Below are 11,611 nucleotides of genomic sequence, written 5' to 3'. Positions count from 1 at the left end.
TAGATCCAAATGAAGGTTTAAATTTTGATATTATTGAAAAACAATTTCAATAGATAGAAGTACAAAAATTGATACAACAATACCGGAAATATCAACTAAAAACTAAACTAAAGAAACACAAGAACAAGAAAAAATTGATAATTTACTATATGTGTACTCACAGTAGAAAAAATATGAAAGTGTTTTAGAAGATATTTGAAAAAGTCCTTTCTATGAAAAGGATAGTAGTGGACAGCAAACCGGAACCGGTATTTTTTCAGATTTGAATGAATTGTAGAACGCCTTGATTCAATTAAAGTATATAATGAAAAAGTAAAAATACTTGACAAATTGTTTAAAATGAAACTCAAAAAAGTCTGATGTTCTCGATACTCACAGTACATCGCCTTATGTCCAAAAATATAAAATCAAAATATTGTATTGATCATTTATTATTTACAAAGAAACCTTTGACTACTGTTTTTTACACTCATATCATTGATTACATAAATAACAAGTACCAAATAAATTGTTATTTCTGTTAATGGTTCTGTAGTCTTTGATATAAACACAAATATTTTTGTTAACAATTGTAATAAAAAGTGATTTTCATTATAATTTTAAGTGTTTTTAAATTTCATTTTCTGAAACTGTAATCATACAGGGTGTATCAAAACTCACTCCCTACCGGAAAGGTGCAATGGAGATGGCAAAAATGCAATAAAGTAGGCTTTTTATTCTTAGTTTGCGAGATACAAAGGTCTTAAAGTGACCAACCTCAGAAGCTCTCTTCCTGCTTCCAGGTGTATTGTATACAGTGGATGTGTTACTAAGGAAGAAAAAATAATTCAAATGCTCACTTTATTTTATTGTCCGTGCTCACTTTATTTTATTGTCCGTTCTACCTATTTTTTTCCTAGCAACGTGTTTTATTCATGTAGTTCTTCGGAGCGAGGCTGTTCATGATTGGCTACTTTCAAAAGTTTTTATCTTCCAAACGCAAAGAGTTAAAATTTTTTGTAAAGGAAGTTCAGAAATTCCTAAGCTATACACACCTTTCCGGTGGGGAGCGAGTTCTGATACAGGCTGTACGTGTGCTCAAGTGCCCTAATTCAAAAATAGTGTGGTTTTTCTTATTTTTGGCATAAAAATCCGTATTTTCTATAAAAAAATGATGTTTTAATAGATAAAATGGGCTTAAAAACAGGTTATTTTCTTAATTTTCTGTGTTTTTGAAAAGACTCCAATTTCAAACTCAACAACTGAAACTAGAAAATCGACTCATTTTCTCAAATTGATGTTTTTGTGAAAATCTGTTTTAAAAATAAAGATACATAGTCTACGTAATTCAACGTTGTTTTTGATGTTTTGGTAGCACCAAAATTTTTTGGGATCAAATTTTGTTGAAAAAAATGCTTAGAATATTAGTTGCTAGCTCGCAAATGGTTACTTGGACTTGAGTGGAATATAAAATTTAACTTTTCTTTTATTTTTTGTTGACTTTTGGCTTTTAAACTTATGTTAATTTGTGTCAAAACAATCAATTAAAGTAATAGTTTATGTAGGAGCCGTTTAAAAATTTTAATCGCAATCCTATTCACTCAGAATTAGCTATTAGAGGGATGCGTTCCGCAACAGAAAAAACATTATGATTCATTGTTTCACACAAATTATTAATTTTTTTTCATAGAAAACAACTCGACACCTGATAAATTAAAAAAAAATCTGATTTTGACGTCTGGCTTTTTCTTACCGGTTTCTTAACGGAAAAGTAATTATTAGATCTCAAATATGATGTTTTGCGGCTGGACTATATGTTTATTGCTAATGAAATTATTTACTAAGTTAGCCAGCGAGTTGTTTTGTAAACTAGCCGCTACTTTTGTTGAAACTGCGTTTTCTGTTAAAATAGCCGGAAACCGGACCGAAATGCTCTTTTAACAAAATTATTCTTGAATATTATATTTTGACGTGGAACTGAAGGACTTTGCGAGCTAGAAACTAATATTCCAAATTCAAAAAATAAGAGGTGGATGTTTGAAATCGGCTCTTGTACGTTTACGTTAATTTTTGGATGGAATTGTGAGAAGTCATTTTTCAGTCTGTTGTCTTTTTGAGAAGGTAGATACTGAAACATTTGAAACAATAACAAGGACACCTAGATCATTGTCAACTGCGGGCAGTTAAAGCGTGAAATGACTAAAGACTTTATTTTTCCATGTTATTTTTTTAATAGACACACATCGCACTTATAAGATAACTTAACTTAGTCACAACACTTGAGCTGACAAAAAAAAACAAAATTTTTGACCTACCAAGTTGTTAATTTACTATAAAAATGCGAGGCGTAACGATACTAATTAGTTCGATGCACAGGTTGGGTCTTTTCTTTAGAAAAATTCTAAATTGGTAATTCTGTTTATTCTTTTCTAATCGTTAGTGTTTCAGGTAGACTTTGTCTGAAAGTTTTACGTAGGTACATTTACCTTTGTTACTACTAATAAATTATGAATGTACGAGAATGAAAAGATTGTAAATCTCTTCTTACATAAGCCGATTTTTACCTGGTCGTGATAAGGGAATAGAACATGCCCTCAGTATTTACATGTAATAACGAGGAAACGTTATCGACCTATAAATTTTGTAAGAGTTATTGACTAAATCTCAAAAACAGCAAAACTGAAGTAAGATATTCATTGTAAACTAATGCTACTGATGTTCTTTACTTTTATAAGAAGGACAATGAAAATTATCCGAATTTATTATTATTTTAATATTAATCGACAAAATCTTCCTAGAAAATGTGCAAATATTATTTTGATATCGTCATAACCGATGTTACTAGTCCCTTATTATAAAATCACATTTATAAATATTTACAGCGTTTATTTATAATGAGTTAAGTCTTGACCAAATAATGCCAACAGTTTTTGAGAAAAACTGATAAAACTTGAGTTTTTTATGAAAATTAATCACTTCGAAAAAATACCATTATAGCGGATTAAATAATGTCGTTCTTCAGATGTTACAAAGTAGAGATTTTTTTCAAAGAGTAAAATAAACTTTTTATACCGTTTTCAAAATTCATAATTTCTGTACATATTGGCGAGTAGACAACGCTTTGCAAGAGGACAATTCGATTTATATAAAAAAAGACAAGACAAATGAGTAATAATTAATATTCATACGAATTAAACAAATAATAATTGTTAATTGATTAATAGGCTACTTGTAATTAAATTTGTATTCGACAACGGCCATCGGCAACAAATTTGTCATTTAAATATGTTTTTATGTTTTATGTGTTTATGTTTTCTTTATTATTTGAAACAAAGGATTTAAAACTAGGAATCATAAAATAAATAAAAAACTCTTTTGTTAGTCTCATTATTATTGACGGAGCGAGTTTGTTTTATTGATGTTTGGTTGTTTTGTAATAAGCAATGTTGATTACAGCCAATTTAAAGGCAAAGTATAGAGAGAAAATAAATAAAATTCGTGATGAGATTTTTATCGCCTTGTGTCTACATGTCGTCTGATGTCAAAGTAAACAGAATGTCACGTTTCCATTATTTAGCCATTGTGATATATTATGTTGTCTTTACGCAAACGGCATTCTGTAATAATAAAAACAAATCTAAACAAACAAAATTTTATTATTAATGTCGGCGAGTTCGACCAACATATCATAAGATTTCATTAATAAACCACGCCGATAATTTGAAGGGACTTGAATCAAACATGGAATATTTCCAGTTTTTGTGTGGACTTGTCTTCAATTACGTTGTCGCAGGTCTGTTATCAAAAGGAATATTCAATCTTCGAAATCGTGATGTCGTTTAGAGACCATAATTAGTGTAATGGTATTTAAAATTCACAGAGGTAAGCGGTTGTAATATTACAGACTGGCATAATTTGTCGGTGGCGTGTGACCGTTTTGATGTCCTGCGGTGCTATCGCGTCGAATAATTATTACATCCGGACTACGAATCAACCCTCAGCCGTGTGATTCCACATGTGGTAACACCATTTGATGATGTCACTTGCGATAATTGATAATGTGGACAGGTGCGCCTGTTTGATCGAAAAATTAAAAACCAACTTGTTGATTAAAATTTTCATTAAAAATCAATATAAAATTTTTAATTTTGACTTGTTGGCGACAGAAAGCCGTCCATAAATACTTCCGGAATGAGTGTTCCGTGCCCCTTTTTGCTTGTAATTCAACGCCGTTCGGTGTAATGTTTAAAGTTGGGTAAAGTTGTGTAAAGATGGCAGAGCATTAGGTGATTATCTTTCAGGTGATATTCCAGTCTTGCGCGTCAAATGGTGAGAATGTTCAGGTGTGTGTGCCCCAACTTTGTTATGGAAACAGAATTACCACTAAAATAGTCATTATTAGGGTCATTAGGTATGACCTGGCCGATCTTTACATACAGGACGTATTTCACCAACTAATTGCACCGTCTGCAACTCGTAATTACGACATGCAAATTATTTTTCGAATTATATCCATATTTAGCATAAAAATTCTATTCACTGATACTCCTTCGTTTTGACCCAAAATGCCTAAATTAAACTTCACGACCTAAACTTATTAGTTATTACATAAATGGGCTATACAACTAAAATTATGTATTACGGGGACATGTTATGTAAAGTATTAATAAGATTATGTTGTTCCAAATGTTCCAAATTTTAAACCCAAACATTTTGTCGTTTTTTTTTTAAATGACCTTTAATTAGCCCAAGCACAACTCAATCAACCGAGAAAAAATTATTAAGCTTCGAATTTAAATTCGAAACTCAATACAAAAAATATACAATAAAATTTGGCCGTGGGTAGCCGTCCGCACATTTGTGATGACGATTATACCTTTGTGTTACCACCGGCACATTTGTGCGGACGGATATCATTCTGGCTATCCGTCCGCACATTCCTGCGGACGAATATATAACACTCGCTAATTGTACGAACATTATTATTGCGGCTAAATATCGACCAAATACAGGGTGAATTTGTTAATTTGGAATATATTTTAAGGGCTGTTAGTAGATAAGTAGAGCTCAAAAGAAGTCAAAACAACTCAACTTGCCTTATTCGAATGTTTATACAATGTGTTTTTAAATGATTCTCATCTAGTTAACTATGAAATTGGTTTACATGTAAAAAAAATTGTGCCGCTCTACTCAATTGAATCGTCTGTCAATAAATGACACATCTGTCAGTTGGAAAATTCATTTTTTTTTTAAATTTAAATAGTGAACTAGATCAGAATCATTTAAAAACACATTGTATAAACATTCGGATAAAGCAAATTGAGCTATTTTGAATTCTTTTGAGCTCGACAATCATGGTTTAGGAATATTTCGCATGTGAATTTGTCATGATCAGACAAGTTAAAAACCCTCATATCATTTTTCCAAAAATTGCGTGCTTTCTTCAGAAATTTTTATTAACCCACCTGTTGAGAGCCACTGTGTGGCTTATGGTAATGAATTAGCAGTTAATTTTTTTATTAAACAAAATGGAAATGGTGGTGCATAAACGTTTTGAAAATTTTTCAAAATTGTGACTAACCTGTGGCAATAAAATTTTTTGTGTTTTTTTTGTAAAACATATTAACAAAACACAATTTGAACTAGAAGAATAACATAGTGAATCAAGAAGTTAATTTACCTCTGCTGTTTTGTTAATAATATTAACATTTACGCTAATTTTTATAGTTCTAGTTCAGCGGTTCTCAAAATTTGAGACTTTAATTTTTTGTTTTATAATTCTAGTTCAGCGGATCTCAAAATTTTGGACTTTAATTTTTTGGTAAAACTATGCATTTTTGATTTACATAAATTTTTGCTTAATCGATTTGTCTTGTCATTCCCTATCTACCTTTAAATTTTTGCTAATACATTCCTTAACACGCTTTATATTCCAAACTATTAAATTCAGCCTGTACAGGTGTATCAGAAATACGTGTGTTAATTTTAACACGTAACAAAACTCAAATTCAACTTTTCTATATAATACTTTGCAAAATTCTTCTTTATAATTTTCACTGTTTTCTTCCTTTCTTTTGTATAAATGAGCCGGTCATTGTTTAATAAATAGTTTGTATTTATAGCAACAATTTTCATTGTTGTTTTAAATTGTTTAAACTGTCCGTTTCTATCACAACGAAAATAGTTCGGCTCTCTTATTTTTGTACCCATGGGCGGGTACACGCTTCAGTATGTTATCTTTTTCCAAACTTTATGTAAATTTGCGAATTTTTTATTGAAAAATTACAAATAGAAAAGATATTTTATTTGTTGAGCAGTTGAGCTCTGTTTCCTGTTAAAATTAAGACACGTGTTTCTGATACACATTATACATGTCCACACAACGTACTTGCGGACGTTTTTTCTGTATAGGGGCTCACAGTGGGAAATACAGTAAGTTTTATTAACATCACTTTAAGTACTCTTTCAATTATTTTTTTATCGATTATGAAAACCAAAAAACCTTTAATTTCATTTGGTTTACTCAACATTTACCATTTTGGGAAAAAATTAAATGCGAGGTAAAAATTACAAACACTTTGTGAAAACAGTAAGTATAACTGAAGATAATTTATAATACTTAAATCAATGCAAATCCCTTTGATTAATTATAAAAGAGAGGCTACTACCTTTTTTAATTTCCCTTTCTAAATACGCTGTTTATCCATTCCCTCTTTAAAAAAACATTAGGTTTTTTTAGAGAGATGGTTTTCAATCAGATCTTTACGTCAAAAATTGTTTTTAGTTCATGTCAAGTATAGCAGATGTCTAGCTTAGCAAGTGGGTGTTAAATATCCAGGGATATAGTACTATTATTATTTTTTAACATATCTTATTAAAAATACTTTACCTATCACTTAGCGTTTAGATTATTTTTCTAGAATTTACAGTGTTTGACTTAGAAAATGACTATATTATTTATCTAGCAGTTTATTAGTATCCGTAATTTTTGCTCTGAGTCTATTGGTTTTTGAATAAGTTTTTTTTTAATTCACGTCTGTGGATCAAAACCACCAGATTTTACAAAAACCTGTATACTAATACAACAAGTTTAACAAAATATTCGAAAAAAATGACAAAAACTAGTCTGTCGAACACCACACGAGAGTGGGAATAAATTAAAACAATATTTTCCATAGGTTTTCTTAAACGTGTTGTCATTACCAATGTCTATTCAAACCCTAGGGTCTCCAGGAAATTGCCTGCCAACTTTTTAAAAAACTTCTTAAACAAATGTGCGGACAGCTAACCACGACCGTAAAATTTTTCCTTGAATATTTGTTTTCAGTTCATAATTCAAGCTTTTTAAGTGTAATATCACACTCGGTATGGAGTATATGTTTATGTTAAGAACATTAATTAGCTTAACATGTATGAATTTAGATCAAGTGATACTTTACTAATTGTATCAAGCGAGAATGCACCACGGCCACTTTACAGTATTAAATTCAGCATTTATTCCATTCAAAAAAAGAAAAAAAAATCACAATTTCTTTTAGTTTTTTTAAGTCTCGTCGGTTCAAGTTATCCAACTTAATTAACAGGGAAATTCACGAAAAGGAGCGAAAGATATGTGACAGGATTTTTACAGCTTGATGCGAAGTCATAAGCCGTGAGACCTTATCGAGCTGTAACAGGTGACGCGGCGACACGTAAGGCTATTGCGTTGCGCTTACTTATTATAAAATCACCCCAAGCCAACGATCAAACGATTTAGCGCGATTTTCTTTATTCACATACATATAAAAAATAATCAGTCTAGAATTTCATAACCGGCTTTTTTCCCATTATCACATCTCAAAACAGTTTTATGAAACACACAATGAAGCACTCCACATGCCGCTCCAAAGGCCATAAAGGCCACAAAAGTCACTCTTCCGCCCCAAAACCGGTAAAGCACACCACCGAGGACACTCCCCAATGCATAACCTGAAATTTTAACTGATAAAAAATTCCCAGTTTTGATTAACTCACCAGTGCCGTCTCCCATTCCAGCTGCGATTCCTTGCATCGTAGCGGACATTCCTGCAGGGGCTATTTCGTTAGCATAAGCCACTATCACAGTATAAGTTAGCGCAAAAGTGGGCCCTTGTAACAAAAATTCAATTGGAAGGACCCACCAAGGATTGGAGACCAAAGCTATCAACCCCAGTCGTAAACTGTAATTAAAAAAGCACAAAGTGAAGCAGTGGACGTGTCCCAAACGTTTTAGAATTTTTCCTGAAAATTTAATTTAATTTCGTTGCGTGACAGGATTTAGTTTCACCTGATATTGAAAAGAATATGACTTCAGCGCCTAAACAAGCAGCTGCGAGGATTAAACCCTCGATTAGTTTCACATTTGTGGTGTGTGTTTCTTTTGCTAAATCTTCCAAGTACCAAAAGAGGAAATAAATTATTACACCATCCAACATTCCCACAAAAACTGTGAATACGATAAAAGTTTTCACGTATCGATCAGTTAGTAACACCTTCAAGTCTTTGAATATGTTTTTGGGGGCCTCAATGACCGGTAATTTCAATTTAAAACATACCAGTAAATCAAACATTGAACAAATAAGCATTGTTACGTAAGCTGCGGCGTAATTTGTGTGATTTTTGGAAAACAAATCAACAGCATATCCTGCTATTAATCCAGTGGCTCCAAACCCGATTGATCCCCAAAGTCGTTGCTTGCCGTAAAGATTTTGATCGTCTGGAAGCAAATCGAAAAAATTTGGCCATTTGTTACTATCAACGTACCAACAACGTCGAAACAAATAGCGTCGCTGATCGAATTAACAATATTGAAACCTATTGTCCCCACAGACATGAGCATAATAAAGCTCCAAAAAGTGAACAATTCGGAATTATTCAAGTCCGATTCCCCGGTACAAATAAATTCACAAGTCGAGTTTTTAGACCAAATCAACTCGCTAACTGGTAAAGCACAAATTTTAAAAGCCCGAGGCGCAATTACACTCGCCACAAAATTAGTCGGTTTTGTCAAACAACTCGAATTGCAAACTACCGAAATCGTAGCGTTTGGGCACGAATCCAGGTGGGTGTTTTCCGAAAATTGGAAGTAAAACGTGACTGTTGATGGTAATTTGAGAAAATATAAAGCGCCAAAAGAGAGAGTCATCAAGATTATCACAAGTACGAAAATTGTTTTTCGTTGGTTTCTCCAAACGTCCACTGCCAAGCCGAAAATTGGTTTTGTTAGTAAAAATGTGAAGGGTAAGATCCCGGTTACTGTGCCCATGACCACCGGGGAAATGCCCAGATCTTTCCCGAAAAGGGGCAGTTGGGGGAGGATTGGACCTACAGCTGATTGCAAAACGTTAGAACTTATATACTAGATGAGTCTGCTAAAAGTATTTTTTTACTATATCGCGAAAAGTAATAAACTCTCGGAAATTCGCGTTTTTTCCCTGCATGTGAATTTTTTCAATGAATAAAGTATTGGACTCAATAAATTTAGTTTATTTTCAGTTTTTTAAACATTTTTTTAAAGCACATTCTTTTTAAAGTTTATTTATATCCAACCCTATAACTCGCTTATGGTTAGTCCTACAAATAACTATTTTGTAGAAAATTTTATCAGCTTTAATTTTGGTAAAAAGATAAAAATTGTTAGGAGTAACAGTTTTCGAGATATAAGCAAAAAAACAAAAAAAACTAATCTTTATTTTCATTTACCAACCTTTCTTAATCGGTTTAATTTTATTAATTGAAACATTATTAATTAGATTAATTAATTTATAATAATTAGTTAAATTATTCTGATTTTTAAATATTCTACCCAAATTATTTTTGGGAGAAAATTTATTCTATTTCTTAGGCAATTTCTCGCTTTAAAACTAAAAAATGACTACGGAATTTGTTCACAGATGAACCTTTGCTTATAAATAAAAAAACACTCATAAAAAAATTAATTGAAAATACAGGATGATTCAAAAGTGACGGACAAACTCTCGTAAGGTGTTTAAAGTTGTTCAGTCAAGCACAAAAATGAAGTCAGATTTTTTTTCAAAAAACTCAATTTTGATATATTTTTTAATTTGTTTTTTTTCGCAACGGTATCGGTTTTTGCCCTTTTGGTTTCTCTAATGTCGAATTTAATTTATTATCAAATTGGAAGTTTTTTAATTGTTTTGTACATCATAAGGTTCATAAAACATTATTTGTTGATTTTTTTCAAGAGATATTCGTATAATGTTCCAAGAGCTGTCTTTTTCGCTAACTAAAGTCAAAAAAATATGATATGAAGCACCAAAAACTTAATTTAAAAAATTAACTTTGAAGAGGTATTATATATCGTGAAAAAAGGCTCAAACAGTTTTTTTAACCTAGGAAATAAGAACTTTTAATTCAGTTTAATGTCGTTTACCAGCACCCGAAAGTTTGGTCCGGTGTTTTTGAATCACTCTGTATTAATAACATCAGTAACATTAAAAATTTCAATCGAAATTTCATGATTTCCAATGTCATTCTAAATAAAAATATGCTTATTATTGTTTTCAGCAAAAAGTCTTAAAAAATTGTTGTTAAATAATTGTTTGCATCAATTTAATTGGAATTAGGTGAATCAGCCATTCCAAAAAAGATGCAACCTAATCCTGAAATTTCAAAATGATTTTAGTAATCTTAAGTTTTTTTCAAAATACACGAAAGATTTTCCGACCAAAGAGTTTTTGAGAGAAGATAATCAATGAAACAGAAGTAATTTATAGAATTCTAAAATTTGCATGCAATGCCTTAAAATACTGACGTCATACGACAGTTCAATATTTTTCAAGAGAACTTTTCTAGTTTCTGAGATCTCTCATTGACAGTATAATTTATGTTAGCTATTATTTTTTTGAAGTGAATAAATAATTTATAACCGCTAATTTTGAGAGAAAATGCGACATTGGTGTTTTTATAGTTTTGAAACAGCAAAAATAAGAAATATTAAGAAAAACATCAGATGCTTGGGGAAAAATGTAAAGTAATTTGATCGCAAACGTTAAATTTAGTATGTTTATTAGTTTTTGAGATATAGCAAATACAGAGTGTTTCACACAACTTTACGACCCCGCGCCCAAATGTACAAAAGTCACAGAACACCAGATACAAAAAATAAACACTGAATTATTTAATTTTTGAAAACTCATGACGGTAGTTGTCAAACTAATCAGTGTTTTTGGAAACAATTTTCATGTGTTCTATCAAGAGACGGAATAAATATGAGTTTAATTTATCTAACTCACTCGCTGACTAACTAAAAACGTGAAATTTTTTTGAAGCGGTTAACAAACTAGAGAAGACTTCAATTTTTCAAAGTTTGTAAACGAGTTTGTATTATAATATGTATTGTTGATTGCATTTCACAGACGCAGGTCTGAAATGACGCGAAACACCCTGTACAGACTTTTAAGAGACTCACTGGTAAATGCCACTCACCGGCCATAAAAAAGAAATAGTGTAATTTAATGGGTAGGAGCTTCGTGTTTATTTTCATGTTGCACTAATGTTACTCGCATAATGAGACATTTGTTAATTTGTCTCCGAGATTATCTTTATCAAATGTGTGTCTAAGAGATTTAGTTGGGGTCGCACGTGTGTGTAC

The 11,611-nt window shown here is 31.4% G+C and overlaps 1 protein-coding gene and 1 long non-coding RNA gene across 3 annotated transcripts; one reads left to right on the top strand and one right to left on the bottom strand.

The window, feature by feature from the left end:
• Window positions 1–3,642: 3,642 nt before the first annotated feature.
• Window positions 3,643–4,690, top strand: LOC135265918 (uncharacterized). 2 transcript variants are annotated; one of them, XR_010333789.1, is made up of 2 exons: window positions 3,643–3,861; window positions 4,281–4,690. It is a non-coding gene; the product is annotated as an uncharacterized LOC135265918 (long non-coding RNA). The 2 variants fall into 2 exon arrangements; XR_010333788.1 differs by having other exon boundaries at window positions 3,643–4,229.
• Window positions 4,691–7,730: 3,040 nt separating this feature from the next.
• LOC103312139 (major facilitator superfamily domain-containing protein 6-A) lies at window positions 7,731–11,562 on the bottom strand. The gene is made up of 5 exons (XM_064356483.1): window positions 11,446–11,562; window positions 8,761–9,327; window positions 8,285–8,713; window positions 7,993–8,238; window positions 7,731–7,947 (listed from the first exon to the last, which is right to left on the bottom strand). Exons 1-5 carry the CDS (start codon window positions 11,501–11,503, stop codon window positions 7,772–7,774), a joined length of 1,476 nt encoding a protein of 491 aa, XP_064212553.1. The 5' UTR covers window positions 11,504–11,562; the 3' UTR covers window positions 7,731–7,771.
• Between the last annotated feature and the right edge of the window lie 49 nt (window positions 11,563–11,611).

This window comes from Tribolium castaneum, chromosome 4 (genome assembly GCF_031307605.1).
Source record: "Tribolium castaneum strain GA2 chromosome 4, icTriCast1.1, whole genome shotgun sequence".
NCBI classification, from domain to species: Eukaryota; Metazoa; Arthropoda; class Insecta; order Coleoptera; family Tenebrionidae; genus Tribolium; species Tribolium castaneum.
This window is presented reverse-complemented; position numbering and strand designations above follow the sequence as displayed.